The 17398-nt window shown below is 45.3% G+C and overlaps 1 protein-coding gene across 3 annotated transcripts in view; it reads right to left on the bottom strand.

Moving 5' to 3' along the window:
- Positions 1-17398, bottom strand: part of LOC112237675 (sodium/potassium/calcium exchanger 1-like) — a 39167-nt gene that overhangs the window by 14012 nt on the left and 7757 nt on the right. Inside the window, exons 4-7 of one of the 3 annotated variants that reach the window (XM_042318031.1) lie at positions 8989-9096; positions 8685-8793; positions 3185-3238; positions 2303-2356 (exon numbers count right to left, since the gene is read on the bottom strand). In XM_042318031.1, the coding sequence (XP_042173965.1) occupies positions 2303-2356; positions 3185-3238; positions 8685-8793; positions 8989-9096 (325 nt within the window). The remainder of the gene's footprint in view (positions 1-2302; positions 2357-3184; positions 3239-8684; positions 8794-8988; positions 9097-17398) is intronic. The other 2 variants (XM_042318033.1, XM_042318032.1) reach the window with 2 other exon arrangements.

The raw sequence follows: 17398 nt of genomic DNA, 5'->3' as shown, positions 1-17398 counted from the left end.
ACCTATAGGTCTGTTTCCATAGAGACGTACAACACCGTCACACAACATAAATAGTAGGCCTGGATCTCACCTGTAGGTCTGGATCTCACCTATAGACCTGGACCTCACCTCTAGGTCTGGATCTCACCTATAGGCCTGGATCTCACCTATAGGCCTGGATCTCTATAGTCCTGGATCTCATAGGCCTGGATCTCACCTATAGGCCTGGACCTCACCTATAGGCCTGGACCTCACCTATAGGCCTGGATCTCTCCTATAGGCCTGGACCTCACCTATAGGCCTGGATCTCTTCTATAGGCCTGGATCTCACCTATAGGCCTGGATCTCTCCTATAGGCCTGGATCTCACCTATAGGCCTGGACCTCACCTATAGGCCTGGATCTCACCTATAGGCCTGGACCTCACCTATAGGCCTGGACCTCACCTATAGGCCTGGCCTGGACCTCACCTGGATACCTATAGCCTGGACCTCACCTATAGGCCTGGACCTCACCTATAGGCCTGGACCTCACCTATAGGCCTGGACTCACCTATAGGCCTGGACCTCACCTATAGGCCTGGACCTCACCTATAGGCCTGGATCTCACCTATAGGCCTGGACCTCACCTATAGGCCTGGACCTCACCTATAGGCCTGGATCTCTTCTATAGGCCTGGATCTCACCTATAGGCCTGGACCTCACCTATAGGCCTGGATATCACCTATAGGCCTGGACCTCACCTATAGGCCTGGACCTCACCTATAGGCCTGGATATCACCTAAAGGCCTGGATATCACCTATAGGCCTGCCGTGTGTCCGTGTGTCCTGCCGTGTGTCTGTGTGTCCTGCTGTGTGTCCTGCTGTCTACCCTCCCGCTGGCTGCTGGGTTAACTCTATCCCTCAATGCAGTATGAGACATTGAGGATTACCACGTACAGCTGACTGTGAGCTGTTTAAAATGTCCGTGACCGTTTCTCATCAACAACAGGTTGGCATGTCTGCATGCCTCAAAGAGCTACAATGACCAAGAAATAGTGGAAACACTATAAAAAGTACTTGTACATGCTACAGGGATAGTTGTGAGACACGTAAAGTAAAGTAGCACGAAAGTAAAGTAGTACTTCATGTAAAGTAGCACAAAAAACATTCATGTGTAACAGTTAGACACACATCCCTGTTGTGTGGCCTGCAGACAGCAGTACAGCTCTAACACAAAGCCTTACAGACAACACCAAGACAAAGAGAACCCATAACCAACGTAACGAGAACATTACAAAACATAACGACAACATTTTTTAAATTTAATTTTACCTTTATTTAACTAGGCAAGTCAGTTAGGAACAAACATCAAACCCAAACACAACGTGTATACAGAACGTTACGAGAACATTCACAGAACATAACGACAACATCAAACCCAACGCAACATAACGACAACATCAAACCAAACACAACGTATATACAGAACGTTACGAGAACATTCACGGAACATAACGACAACATCAAACCAAACGCAACATAACGACAACATCAAACCAAACACAACGTGTATACAGAACGTTACGAGAACATTCACAGAACATCCAGAAGGCGAGGTCAGTACAGGTGCATCAAAGCTGGGACCGAGAGACTGAAAAACAGCTTCTATCTCAAGGCCATCAGACTGTTAAACAGCCACCACTAACATTGAGTGGCTACTGCCAACACACTGACACTGACACTGACTCTACTCCAGCCACTTTAATCATGGGAATTGATGGGAAATGATGTAAATATATCACTAGCCACTTTAAACAATGCTACCTTATATAATGTTACTTACCCTACATTGTTCATCTCATATGCATACGTAGATACTGTACTCTATATCATCGACTGCATCCTTATGTAATACATGTATCACTAGCCACTTTAACTATGCCACTTGGTTTACATACTTATCTCATATGTATATACTGTACTCGATATCATCTACTGTATCTTGCCTATGCTGCTCTGTACCATCACTCATTCATATATCCTTATGTACATATTCTTTATCCCCTTACACTGTGTATAAGACAGTAGTTTTTTTGGAATTGTTAGTTAGATTACTTGTTGGTTATTACTGCATTGTCGGAACTAGAAGCACAAGCATTTCGCTACACTCGCATTAACATCTGCTAACCATGTGTATGTGACAAATAAAATTTGATTTGATTTTGATTTGAGAACATAACGACAACATCAAACCCAAACGCAACGTGTATACAGAACGTTACGAGAACATTCACAGACGCTAACTGAATCAAGCACTAAACGTACAGATAACGTTGGCCTTACCTTTCCTCTGCACCGACACCTCCGTCCTGACCTCCCCATTAAAGGTTGTTGTTTCTAATTGGCAGAGATACGTCAGGTAAAATGACCAGTTACCACGGAGACACAACATATCCACACGCTGCCTCGTGGAGAATAATGTATGACGGAATATGAGCGGAGTCATAGACACAACCGAAGTTACTGTACCACACAAACACAACACAACCACTTCCTTCATAATATTGACTGAAAATGAGCTGAGCAGGCATGAATACTAGTATCCTCTTCTAGGGAAGAGTGAGATACAGTTGAGATGAAAACGTCTATTTTGGAGTGATAGATAGTAGACAGAAGGTGAAGAGATACTCAGTAACTCTCAGTAGGACAATGGAAGTTGTTGTGATAGATAGTAGACAGAAGGTGAAGAGATACTCAGTAACTCTCGGTAGGACAATGGAAGTTGTTGTGATAGATAGTAGACAGAAGGTGAAGAGATACTCAGTAACTCTCGATAGGACAATGGAAGTTGTTGTGACAGATTGATGTCCTATGTACTAACAAAGGAAACCATTCAGAAGGGCTGGCATGAAGTGAAGAGATACTCAGTAACTCTCGGTAGGACAATGGAAGTTGTTGTGACAGTACTAACAAAGGAAACCATTCAGAAGGGCTGGCATGAAGTGACAGTACAGGGTAGACAGGACAATGGAAGTTGTTGTGATAGATAGTAGACAGACAATGGAAGTTGTTGTGATAGATAGTAGACAGAAGGTGAAGAGATACTCAGTAACTCTCGATAGGACAATGGAAGTTGTTGTGATAGATAGTAGACAGAAGGTGAAGAGATACTCAGTAACTCTCGATAACATGAGGAGGAGGTGACATTGTTGACATCCCTCTTACCTTGTCTAACTCTCCTCTGACCAGGGCCTCTAACATCTCTGCTAAAGCCTGTCTCTGGAATAAGAGGGGCGATGGAAGACACCATGGAATTACATATTAGAACTCGTTTGATAGGATCTCTGTTGGAGAGACATTCAGTCAGCCTCTGTATTTACCAGTTCCCCCAAGTCCCCTGGCATCCAGAGTTGTGGTGTGGAGTAGCCCATTAGAGCAGCGCTCTCCAAACCTGGTCCTGGGGGGAGACCCAGAGTTGTGGTGTGGAGTAGTCCATTAGAGCAGCGCTCTCCAAACCTGGTCCTGGGGGGAGACCCAGAGTTGTGGTGTGGAGTAGTCCATTAGAGCAGCGCTCTCCAAACCTGGTCCTGGGGGGAGACCCAGAGCTGTGGTGTGGAGTAGCCCATTAGAGCAGCTCCCCAAACCTGGTCCTGGGGGAGACTCCAGAGCTGTGGTGTGGAAACCTGGTCCTGGGGGAGACCCAGAGCTGTGGTGTGGAGTAGTCCATTAGAGCAGCGCTCTCCAAACCTGGTCCTGGGGGAGACCCAGAGTTGTGGTGTGGAGTAGTCCATTAGAGCAGCGCTCTCCAAACCTGGTCCTGGGGGAGACCCAGAGCTGTGGTGTGGAGTAGCCCATTAGAGCAGCTCCCCAAACCTGGTCCTGGGGGAGACCCAGAGCTGTGGTGTGGAGTAGCCCATTAGAGCAGCGCTCTCCAAACCTGGTCCTGGGGGAGACCCAGAGCTGTGGTGTGGAGTAGCCCATTAGAGCAGCTCCCAAACCTGGTCCTGGGGGAGACCCAGAGCTGTGGTGTGGAGTAGCCCATTAGAGCAGCGCTCTCCAAACCTGGTCCTGGGGGAGACCCAGAGCTGTGGTGTGGAGTAGTCCATTAGAGCAGCGCTCTCCAAACCTGGTCCTGGGGGAGACCCAGAGCTGTGGTGTGGAGTAGCCCATTAGAGCAGCTCCCCAAACCTGGTCCTGGGGGAGACCCAGAGCTGTGGTGTGGAGTAGCCCATTAGAGCAGCGCTCTCCAAACCTGGTCCTGGGGGAGACCCAGAGCTGTGGTGTGGAGTAGCCCATTAGAGCAGCGCTCTCCAAACCTGGTCCTGGGGGAGACCCAGAGCTGTGGTGTGGAGTAGTCCATTAGAGCAGCGCTCTCCAAACCTGGTCCTGGGGGAGACCCAGAGCTGTGGTGTGGAGTAGTCCATTAGAGCAGCGCTCTCCAAACCTGGTCCTGGGGGAGACCCAGAGCTGTGGTGTGGAGTAGCCCATTAGAGCAGCTCCCCAAACCTGGTCCTGGGGGGGAGACCCAGAGCTGTGGTGTGGAGTAGCCCATTAGAGCAGCGCTCTCCAAACCTGGTCCTGGGGGAGACCCAGAGCTGTGGTGTGGAGTAGTCCATTAGAGCAGCGCTCTCCAAACCTGGTCCTGGGGGAGACCCAGAGCTGTGGTGTGGAGTAGCCATTAGAGCAGCGCTCTCCAAACCTGGTCCTGGGGTGAGACCCAGAGCTGTGGTGTGGAGTAGTCCATTAGAGCAGCGCTCTCCAAACCTGGTCCTGGGGAGACCCAGAGCTGTGGTGTGGAGTAGTCCATTAGAGCAGCGCTCTCCAAACCTGGTCCTGGGGGAGACCCAGAGCTGTGGTGTGGAGTAGCCATTAGAGCAGCGCTCTCCAAACCTGGTCCTGGGGTGAGACCCAGAGCTGTGGTGTGGAGTAGTCCATTAGAGCAGCGCTCTCCAAACCTGGTCCTGGGGGAGACCCAGAGCTGTGGTGTGGAGTAGCCATTAGAGCAGCGCTCTCCAAACCTGGTCCTGGGGGGAGACCTGATCCAAAAGCCTCTCAACACCTTGGTGCTGCCTTACACTAGAGACTCGTGTTGTGTGAGAAGTGAAGAGCAGAGGTCAAGTCCTCCTGTGTTCCTGGATTACAGGGACGTGACTGTTCTGTCCTCTACTGGAGTGACCTTCACTGAGTCCTCAGGCCACCAGGCAGCCAGACCTGTCCCCATGCAGCCTCCTCCCTCCCAGCTCTCTCATCCTTAATCAGCTTTCAATACAGGCTAATAAAAGCTGGATAAGAGCCAGCCTCTGGCCGACCAATCTCTTTATCTCAATAGCACTGTCTCTAGGTCTCTAGGTCTCTCGTTGTACTGGACTGTGTGTGTCATTGAGCTAACAGTCTGATGTTGCTGTGAAGCTAACAGTCTGATGCTGCTGTGAAGCTAACAGTCTGGTGATACTGTGAAGCTAACAGTCTGATGCTGCTGTGAAGCTAACAGTCTGATGCTGCTGTGAAGCTAACAGTCTGATGCTGCTGTGAAGCTAACGGTCTGATGCTGCTGTGAAGCTAACAGTCTGATGCTGAAGGTGAAGCTAACAGTCTGATGCTGCTGTGAAGCTAACAGTCTGATGCTGCTGTGAAGCTAACAGTCTGATGCTGCTGTGAAGCTAACAGTCTGATGCTGCTGTGAAGCTAACAGTCTGATGCTGCTGTGAAGCTAACGGTCTGATGCTGCTGTGAAGCTAACAGTCTGATGCTGAAGGTGAAGCTAACGGTCTGATGCTGCTGTGAAGCTAACAGTCTGATGCTGCTGTGAAGCTAACAGTCTGATGCTGCTGTGAAGCTAACAGTCTGATGCTGAAGGTGATGCTAACAGTCTGATGCTGCTGTGAAGCTAACGGTCTGATGATGCTGTGAAGCTAACAGTCTGATGCTGAAGGTGAAGCTAACGGTCTGATGATGCTGTGAAGCTAACAGTCTGATGCTGCTGTGAAGCTAACAGTCTGAATATAGAAGGTCCCTGTGGCAGTAGTGAATATAGAAGGTCCCTGTGGCAGTAGTGAATATAGAAGGTCCCTGTGGCAGTAGTGAATATAGAAGGTCCCTGTGGCAGTAGTGAATATAGAAGGTCCCTGTGGCAGTAGTGAATATAGAAGGTCCCTGTGGCAGTAGTGAATATAGAAGGTCCTGGTGGCAGTAGTGACTATAGAAGGTCCCTGTGGCAGTAGTGAATATAGAAGGTCCCTGTGGCAGTAGTGACTATAGAAGGTCCCTGTGGCAGTAGTGAATATAGAAGGTCCCTGTGGCAGCAGTGACTATAGAAGGTCCCTGTGGCAGTAGTGAATATAGAAGGTCCTGGTGGCAGTAGTGAATATAGAAGGTCCCTGTGGCAGTAGTGACTATAGATGGTCCCTGTGGCAGTAGTGACTATAGAAGGTCCCTGTGGCAGTAGTGAATATAGAAGGTCCCTGTGGCAGTAGTGGATATAGAAGGTCCCTGTGGCAGTAGTGACTATAGAAGGTCCCTGTGGCAGTAGTGAATATAGAAGGTCCCTGTGGCAGTAGTGACTATAGAAGGTCCCTGTGGCAGTAGTGACAAGGCCATCAGACTGTTAAACAGCCATCACTAACATAAAGAGGCTGCTGCCAACATACAGACTCAAATCTCTGGCCACTTTAATACATGGACATAATAAATGTATCACTAGTCACTTTAAATAACGCCACTTTAATCATGTCCACATACCCTACATTACTCATCTCATATGTATATACTGTACTCTATACCATCTACTGCATCTTGCCTATGCCGTTCGGCCAGCGCTCATGCACATATTCTTATTCATCCCTTTACATTTGTGTGTATAATGTAGTTGTTGTGAATTTGTTAGATTACTTGTTAGATATTACTGCACAAGCATTTCGCTATACTCGCGTTAACATCTGCTAACCATGTGTATGTGACCAATAAAGTTTCATTTGATTTCAATAGATATAATACATGGTTCAGTAGGTCCTCCCAGGAGGCATAGCTTCCTGGTCCCTGGTACTGTACAGGAAGGACAATAGTTTAGGACCATTGTTTAGGACCATAGATTCTACCCATAGATTAGGACCATAGATTAGGACCATAGTATAGGACCATAGATTAGGACCATAGATTAGGACCATAAATTAGGACCATAGATTAGGACCATAGTATAGGGCCATAGTATAGGACCATAGATTAGGACCATAGATTAGGACCATAGTATAGGACCATAGATTAGGACCATAGATTAGGACCATAGTATAGGACCATAGTATAGGACCATAGATTAGGACCATAGATTAGGACCATAGATTAGGACCATAGTATAGGACCATAGATATTAGGACCATAGTAGGACCATAGATTAGGACCATAGATTAGGACCATAGATAGGACCATAGATTAGGACCATAGATTAGGACCATAGATTAGGACCATAGATTAGGACCATAGATTAGGACCATAGACCATAGTATAGGACCATAGATTAGGACCATAAATTAGGACCATAGATTAGGACCATAGATATAGGACCATAGATTAGGACCATAGATAGTAGGACCATAGATAGGACCATAGGACCATAGATTAGGACCATAGATTAGGACCATAGGATAGTAGGACCATAGTATAGGACCATAGATTAGGACCATAGATTAGGACCATAGGACCATAGATATAGGACCATAGATTAGGACCATAGATTAGGACCATAGTATAGGACCATAGATAGGACCATAGGACCATAGATTAGGACCATAGATTAGGACCATAGGACCATAGATTAGGACCATAGATTAGGACCATAGATTAGGACCATAGTATAGGACCATAGATTAGGACCATAGTAGGACCATAGGACCATAGTATAGGACCATAGTATAGGACCATAGTATTAGGACCATAGTATAGGACCATAGATTAGGACCATAGATTAGGACCATAGATTAGGACCATAGATTAGGACCATAGATTAGGACCATAGATATAGGACCATAGATTAGGACCATAGATTAGGACCATAGATTAGGACCATAGTATAGGACCATAGATTAGGACCATAGATTAGGACCATAGTATAGGACCATAGTATAGGACCATAGATTAGGACCATAAATTAGGACCATAGATTAGGACCATAGATTAGGACCATAGTATAGGACCATAGATTAGGACCATAGATTAGGACCATAGTATAGGACCATAGATTAGAACCATAGATTAGAACCATAGTATAGGACCATAGTATAGGACCATAGATTAGGACCATAAATTAGGACAATAGATTAGGACCATAGATAAGGACCATAGATTAGGACCATAGTATAGGACCATAGTATAGGACCATAGATTAGGACCATAGATTAGGACCATAGATTAGGACCATAGTATAGGACCATAGATTAGGACCATAGATTAGGACCATAGATTAGGACCATAGACTCATACCATAATATAGGACCAGAGATTAGGACCATAGACTCGAACCATAGATTAGGACCATAGATTAGGACCATAGTATAGGACCATAGTTTAGGACCATAGACTCGTACCATAATATAGGACCAGAGATTAGGACCATAATATAGGACCATAGACTCGAACCATAGATTAGGACCATAGATTAGGACCATAGATTCGGGCCATAGATTAGCACCATAGCGGTCCCTGTAATAATAAAGACTGATATAAAGTCCAATACCTTCTCCCAGTGGGTCCAGTGTGTGGATCATCAGCTGGAAGATGGTGTTTCTGTTGGTGCTGTTGTGGAGAGACGCATTACTGCCTCCTCTCTGGAGAGTGGGCTTCACCTGGGACATAACAAACACACCACACCACACACACACACAGGGTTGAAGCCACGGCAGATCACGCCAGGTTACATTCAGGTAAAGACCTCTTTTTGCTGGTCACTTAAATGACATCTAAAAAATTTAAAAAATAAAAACTATTTTACAATCAGTACACAACCTGATCATGACATCACAATCAAAGAGTGTTGAGACCTTCAGTTTTTCTCTGTCTCTCTTCTGGGGTGAGTCTTGAGGTTGTGGTTTGGGTTCTGGTGAAACATTGTTTTGAGGTGGATCAGGTGGTGGATGTCCACTGTTCTGCTGTAAATACAGGAATACTTTAGTACACGTTCACAATAAGAACCAGAGAGAGGAGAAAAGGCAGACTGTTAAAGAACTACTCCAATGGGCTAAATATACTGAATGGCTTTTACATGGTCAGGTTGTATTCTGATTGTAAAAAGGGTTTGTTGTCTGTTTTTTGTAGTCCAGAAAAAAATATGTTTTTTCAACCAGCATAGAATGTCTTTATGAAACCCCATGCCAACATTTGCCCAGCTGGGTAGAGGATGCATAATGGGTGTCTACTGAAGACAGGATCTGCCAAAAACAGGATTAGCCTAGTGGTTAGAACGTTGGACTAGTAACCGGAAGGTTGCAAGTTCAAATCCCCGAGCTGACAAGGTACAACTCTGTCGTTCTGCCCCCTGAACAAGGCAGTTAACCCACTGTTCCTAGGCCGTCATTGGAAATAAGAATTTGTTCTTAACTGACTTGCCTAGTTAAATTAAATAAAAATATAACAGTGATATTAGTGAGAACAGGTAACTGCCAAAATAAAGGAGAACAGCAACATAAAGTGTTTTAATAGGGTGATGAGCCAGAGCAGCTTCAATGGCATAGATTCTACAGGTGTCTGGAAGTCTACTGGAGGGATGTGACATCATTCTTCCACCAGAAATTCCATATTGGTGTTTTGTTGATGGTGGTGGAAAACACTGTCTCAGGACCCACTCCAGAATCTCCCACACAGTGCATTCCCGAGTGGTGCAGCGGTCTAAGGCACTGCAGTGCTTAGGGGCGTCACTACAGACCAGGGTTCGATCCGGGGCTGTATCACAACCAGCCGAGATCGGGAGTCCCAAAGGGTGGAGCACAATTGGCCCAGCGTATTCCGGGTTAGGGGAGGGTTTGGCCGGGGTAGGCAGTCATTGTAAATAAGAATTTGTTCTTCACTGACTTGCCAACTTAAATAAATAAAATAAGTATTCAGATCCCTTGACTTTTCACACATTTTGTTACGTTACAGCCTTATTCTAAAATTGATTAAATAAAACATTTTCCTCAATCTACACACAACACCCTAGAATGAAAAAGCAAAAACAGGTTTTTAGAAATATTGTCAAATTTATTTTAAAAAAGAAAAAAAATATATACCTGAACAGAAAGTGTTCAGACCCTTTGCTACCAGACTCCAAATTGAGCTCAGGTGCATCTTGTTTCCATTGATCATCCTTGAGATGTTTCTACAACTTGATTGGAGTCCACCTGTGGTAAATTCAATTGATTGGACATGATTTGGAAAGGCACACGCCTGTCTATTTAAGGTCCCACAGTTGACAGTGCATGTCAGAGAAAAAACCAAGCCATTGAGGTTGAAGGAATTGTCCGTAGAGCTCAGAGACACAGCACAGAACTGGGGAAGGTTACCAAAAAATGTCTGCAGCATTGAAGGTCCCCAAGAACACAGTGGCCTCCATCATTCTTAAATGGAAGAAGTTTGGAACCACCAAGACACTTCCTAGAGCTGGCCGCCTGGCCAAACTAAGCAACCAGGGTGAGAAGGGCCTTGGTCACTCTGACAGAGCTCCAGTGTTCCTCTGTGGAGATGGTAGAACCTTCCAGAAGGACAACCATCTCTGCAGCACTCCACCAATCAGGCCTTTTTGCTAGAGTGGCCAGACGGAAGCCACTCCTCAGTAAAAGGCACATTACAGCCCGTTTGGAGTTTGCCAAAAGGCACCGAAAGGTTTCAGACCTCGAGAAACAAGATTATCTGGTCTGATAAAACCAAGATTGAACTATTTGGCATGAATACCAAGCATCACGTCTGGAGGAAACTTGGCACCATCCCTACGGTGAAGCATGGTGGTGGCAGCATCATGCTGTGGGGATGCTTTTCAGCAGCAGAAACTGGGAGACTAGTCAAGATCGAGGGAAAGATGAACGGAGCAAAGTACAGAGAGATCCTTGATGAAAACCTGCTCCAGAGCGCTCAGGACCTCAGACTCGGGTGAAGGTTCACCTTCCAACAGGACAACGTCCCTAAGCACACATAAGACAATGCAGGAGTGGCTTCGGGACAAGTCTCTGAATGTCATTGAGTGGCCCAGCCAGAGCCTGGACTTGAACCCGATCGAACATCTCTGGAGAGACCTGAAAATAGCTGTGCATCCACCTGATAGAGCTTGAGAGGATCTGCAGAGAAGAATGGGAGAAAATCCCCAAATATAGGTGTACCAAGCTTGTAGCGTCATACCCAAGAAGACTTGAGGCTGTAATCGCTGCCAAAGGTGCTTCAACAAAGTACTGAGTAAAGTGTCTGAATACTAACATTTCTAAAAAACAGTTTTTGCTATGTCATTATGTGGTATTGTGATGTCATTATGTGGTATTGTGATGTCATTATGTGCTATTGTGATGTCATTATGTGCTATTGTGATGTCATTATGTGGTATTGTGTGTAGATTGATGAGGGGAAAAAAACAATTTAATCCATTTTAGAGTAACGCTGTAACGTAACAAAATGTGTAAAAAGTCAATGGGTCTGAATACTATCCGAATGCACTGTAAGTGTTCAATTGGGTTGAGATCTGGTGACTGAGACGGCCATGGCACATGGTTTTCATGCTCATCAAAGCATTCAGTGATCACTCGTGCCCTCTGGATGGGGGCATCGTCATCCCATAGGGGCATAGCCATGGTAGCCAAAATAATGGTCTGCTCAGCATTTTTATACATGACCCTAAGCATGATGGGATGTTAATTGCTTAACTAACTCAGGAACCACACCTGTGTGGAAGCACCTGCTTTCAATATACTTGATATCCCTCATCAAGTATTTCCATTATTCTGGCAGTTACCTGTACTTGTTTGCTGATAGGTTCAAAAGTACCGATGGTAGCACCCTGGATACACTACTTCAAGTGTTTCCATTATTCTGGCAGTTACCTGTACTTGTTTGCTGATAGGTTCAAAAGTACCGATGGTAGATACACTACTACAAGTGCCCTGGATACACTACTTCAAGTACCTTAGTCCTGATAGGTTCAAAAGTACCAATGGTAGCACCCTGGATACACTACTACAAGTACCTTAGTCCTGATAGGTTCAAAAGTACTGATGGTAGCACCCTGGATACACTACTTCAAGTACCTTAGTCCTGATAGGTTCAAAAGTACTGATGGTAGCACCCTGGATACACTACTTCAAGTACCTTAGTCCTGATAGGTTCAAATATACCTACTGGGGTTCTTTGAGTTGCCTACAACAGTATAAACCGTGCACTTGCATGTCATTTTCTTAGCAATCCCACACCAACACCCACCATCATACTAATGGGGATCCCCACTAGTTCCTGCCAAGGCAGCAGCTACTCTTCCTGGGGTTTATTATGGATCCCCACTAGTTCCTGCCAAGGAAGCAGCTACTCTTCCTGGGGTTTATTATGGATCCCCATTAGCTGTTGTCAAGGAAGCAGCTACTCTTCCTGGGGTTTATTATGGATCCCCATTAGGTGTTGCCAAGGCAGCAGCTACTCTTCCTGAGGTTTATTATGGATCCCACATTAGCTGTTGCCAAGGCAGCAGCTACTCTTCCTGGGGTCCAAACACATTAAAGCACTTACATCACACATAAAACTAAAGATAAAACAGTACATCATATAACATTATAACGTCACTACATATCTACAATACATAATGTATAACACCACCATACAACTATATTACAATGTATGTGTTGATAGGTTCTGATTTCTAAACTTGAAATATCCTTATTCATGTCACTGAGGGAGAGATGGGAATGTAGAACGTTTACATTAAGTCAGGATATGTTATTGTTAGTCATCAGGGATCCTATGGGAGGAGGAAGAGACACAGTCTGGTACAAGTCAACATGGCAGCTGTGAGTTGGGGAGGAGTGAGGAATTTGGGCGGAGGTCTTGGTTAGATGAAGAACATACACTACCGGTCAAATGTTTTAGAACTCTTACTTATTCAAGTTATTAAAAAAATATATATATATATATTATTATTTTTTTTACTATTTTCTACATTGTAGAATAATAGTGAAGACATCAAAACTATGAAAAAACACATATGGATTCATATAGTAACCAAAAAAGTGTTAAACAAATGAAAATATATTTGAGATTCTTCAAAGTTTCCCTTTCCCTTGATCTCAGCTTTGCACACTCTTAGCATTCTCTCAACCAGCTTCACCTGGAATGCTTTTCCAACAGAGTTGGAAATATGTTCCCACATATGCTGAGCACTCGTTGGCTGCTTTTCCTTCACTCTGTGGTCCGACTCATCCCAAACCATCTCAATTTGGTTGAGGTCGGGGGATTGTGAAGGCCAGGTCATCTGATGCCGCACTCCGTCACTCTCCTTTTCGGTAAAATAGCTCTTACACAACCTGGAGGTGTATAAATCATATTCAACCATTTCTCTGCTGAAAAAAACGAAAAGACAACCCAGATGCTTTACAGAATGACTTAAGACACCCAGGACTAGCAAGGGTGAATCTCTAGGTCCCAAATGGCACCCAATTCCATTTATAGTGCAATACTTTAGACCAGGGCCTTATAGAGGGTAGGGAGTAGGGAGCCATCCGGGTCTCCATCAGCCTAGATGTGAAGGGCTGTCAAATGCCCCAATTGACCCAAGACATTCATTTAGTGCCACGCTTCCACACTCATCAGCACCTGATTGCAGGAGTGTTGTCCTGAGTGTGTGTTGTAGTGTGTGTTGTAGTAGTGTGTGTTGTAGTGTGTGTGTTGTAGTGTGTGTTGTAGGTGTGTGTTGTAGTGTGTGTGTTGTAGTGTGATGTAGAGTGTGTGTTGTAGTGTGTGTTGTAGTGTGTGTGTTGTAGTGTGTGTTGTAGAGTGTGTTTTGTAGTGTGTGTGTTTTAGTGTGTGTTGTAGTGTGTGTTGTAGTGTGTAGTGTGTGTTGTAGTGTGTGTTGTTGTAGTGTGTGTTGTAGTGTGTGTTGTAGGGTGTGTGTTGTAGTGTGTGTGTTGTAGTGTGTGTTGTAGAGTGTGTGTTGCAGAGTGTGTGCTGGAGGGTGTGTGTTGGTGTGTTGGAGGGTGTGTGCTGGAGGGTGTGTGTTGGTGTGTTGGAGGGTGTATTGTGAGTAGTGGTGTAGTGCAGTGTTGCGGGGCTCTGAGAAAGCCCCGGGAAAACCACTAACTTGGGGCAAAGAGAAAAATAATCTCCTGCTATTTTACACATTTTACCTGAGGATTGAGAGAAAATGTTGCTGTTTTAAAGCTAATTTCCTGCAATTCTACACATATTGCAATGAGGCTGAGATCATGTGTGATTTCAGTCAGTGTACGCTTGTGGATTCTGCATTGTTTGGCATATTGGCAGTTAATAAAAAATGTATAGAATCATTCTTCTAAAACTGGCTAGCTAGCTAACAACATACAAAGCAGGTACATTCTTCTAAAACTGGCTAGCTAGCTAACAACATACAGCTAGCTAACAACATACAAAGCAGGTACATTCTTCTAAAACTGGCTAGCTAGCTAACAACATACAGCGCTGGTACATTCTTCTAAAACTGGCTAGCTAGCTAACAACATACAGCGCAGGTACATTCTTCTAAAACTGGCTAGCTAGCTAACAACATACAGCGCAGGTACATTCTTCTAAAACTGGCTAGCTAGCTAACAACATACAGCGCAGGTACATTCTTCTAAAACTGGCTAGCTAGCTAACAACATACAAAGCAGGTACATTCTTCAATTCATTATTTTACACAATATCTTATCACAGCACTGGGAAACCAGGGTGGACCAACTCCCTGACCAAAATGGCTGACCTTTATTGCATCATAAGAACATTCATCACCATTCTAGTATTCAAATTCCTGATTCCATGGGGGCGACCTCCAGGGTGCTCACAACCCAGGGGACTGACGGACGGACTGTCTGTCTGTCTGTCTGTCTTCTCTGTCTGTCTTCTCTGTCTGTCTGTCTGTCTGTCTGTCTGTCTGTCTGTCTGTCTGTCTGTCTGTCTGTCTGTCTGTCTGTCTGTCTGTCTGTCTGTCTGTCTGTCTGTCTGTCTGTCTGTTAGCTGGTTGGTAGTCTGTTGTCGAGGGCCATTGACAAACAAACGCTATCATTTAGCATAACGTAACATGTAGGCTACAAATGAAGCTTTGACAACTGAAGAAGGGTATGCTGTGTGGTCATCAGTGTCCTGTGTGGTCATCAGTGTCCTGTGTGGTCATCAGTGTCCTGTGTGGTCATCAGTGTCCTGTGTGGTCATCAGTGTCCTGTGTGGTCATCAGTGTCCTGTGTGGTCATCAGTGTCCTGTGTGGTCATCAGTGTCCTGTGTGGTCATCAGTGTCCTGTGTGGTCATCAGTGTCCTGTGTGGTCATCAGTGTCCTGTGTGGTCATCAGTGTCCTGTGTGGTCATCAGTGTTCTGTGTGGTCATCAGTGTCCTGTGTGGTCATCAGTGTCCTGTGTGGTCATCAGTGTCCTGTGTGTTTAGCAGTGACTGTGTGGTCATCAGTGTCCTGTGTGGTCATCAGTGTCCTGTGTGGTCATCAGTGTCCTGTGTGGTCATCAGTGTCCTGTGTGGTCATCAGTGTCCTGTGTGGTCATCAGTGTCCTGTGTGTTCATCAGTGTCCTGTGTGGTCATCAGTGTCCTGTGTGGTCATCAGTGTCCTGTGTGGTCATCAGTGTCCTGTGTGGTCATCAGTGTCCTGTGTGGTCATCAGTGTCCTGTGTGGTCATCAGTGTCCTGTGTGGTCATCAGTGTCCTGTGTGGTCATCAGTGTCCTGTGTGGTCATCAGTGTCCTGTGTGGTCATCAGTGTCCTGTGTGGTCATCAGTGTCCTGTGTGGTCATCAGTGTCCTGTGTGGTCATCAGTGTCCTGTGTGGTCATCAGTGTTCTGTGTGGTCATCAGTGTCCTGTGTGTTTAGCAGTGACTGTGTGGTCATCAGTGTCCTGTGTGTTCATCAGTGTCCTGTGTGGTCATCAGTGTCCTGTGTGGTCATCAGTGTCCTGTGTGGCCATCAGTGTCCTGTGTGGTCATCAGTGTCCTGTGTGGTCATCAGTGTCCTGTGTGTCATCAGTGTCCTGTGTGGTCATCAGTGTCCTGTGTGGTCATCAGTGTCCTGTGTGGTCATCAGTGTCCTGTGTGGTCATCAGTGTCCTGTGTGGTCATCAGTGTTCTGTGTGGTCATCAGTGTCCTGTGTGTTTAGCAGTGACTGTGTGGTCATCAGTGTCCTGTGTGGTCATCAGTGTCCTGTGTGTTCATCAGTGTCCTGTGTGGTCATCAGTGTCCTGTGTGGCCATCAGTGTCCTGTGTGGCCATCAGTGTCCTGTGTGGTCATCAGTGCCTGTGTGTTTAGCAGTGACTGTGTGGTCATCAGTGTCCTGTGTGGTCATCAGTGTCCTGTGTGTTCATCAGTGTCCTGTGTGGTCATCAGTGTCCTGTGTGGTCATCAGTGTCCTGTGTGGCCATCAGTGTCCTGTGTGGCCATCAGTGTCCTGTGTGGTCATCAGTGCCTGTGTGTTTAGCAGTGTCCTGTGTGGCCATCAGTGTCCTGTGTGGTCAGCAGTGTCCTGTGTGGTCAGCAGTGTCCTGTGTGGTCAGCAGTGTCCTGTGTGTTCATCAGTGTCCTGTGTGGTCAGCAGTGTCCTGTGTGGTCAGCAGTAGAGGCTGCTGGGGGGAGGACGGCTCATAATAAAGACTGTGACGGAGCAAATGGAATGCCTCCTAACCAGGCTGGATCATGTTGTTGTGTTGTTGTATGCTTTAATGATGTCATGTGTTGTTGTATGCTTTAATGATGTCATGTGTTGTTGTATGCTTTAATGATGTCATGTGTTGTGTTGTTGTATGTTTTAATGATGTCATGTGTTGTTGTATGCTTTAATGATGTCATGTGTTGTTGTATGCTTTAATGATGTCATGTGTTGTTGTATGCTTTAATGATGTCATGTGTTGTGTTGTTGTATGTTTTAATGATGTCATGTGTTGTGTTGTTGTGTTGTTGTATGTTTTAATGATGTCATGTGTTGTTGTATGCTTTAATGATGTCATGTGTTGTTGTATGTTTTAATGATGTCATGTGTTGTGTTGTTGTATGCTTTAATGATGTCATGTGTTGTGTTGTTGTATGCTTTAATGATGTCATGTGTTGTGTTGTTGTATGCTTTAATGATGTCATGTGTTGTGTTGTTGTGTTGTTGTATGCTTTAATGATGTCATGTGTTGTGTTGTTGTGTTGTTGTATGCTTTAATGATGTCATGTGTTGTTGTATGTTTTAATGATGTCATGTATTGTGTTGTTGTCTTCTTGGCCTGGTCTCCCTTGA

Source organism: Oncorhynchus tshawytscha, unplaced genomic scaffold (genome assembly GCF_018296145.1).
Source record: "Oncorhynchus tshawytscha isolate Ot180627B unplaced genomic scaffold, Otsh_v2.0 Un_contig_4866_pilon_pilon, whole genome shotgun sequence".
NCBI lineage: Eukaryota > Metazoa > Chordata > Actinopteri > Salmoniformes > Salmonidae > Oncorhynchus > Oncorhynchus tshawytscha.
This window is presented reverse-complemented; position numbering and strand designations above follow the sequence as displayed.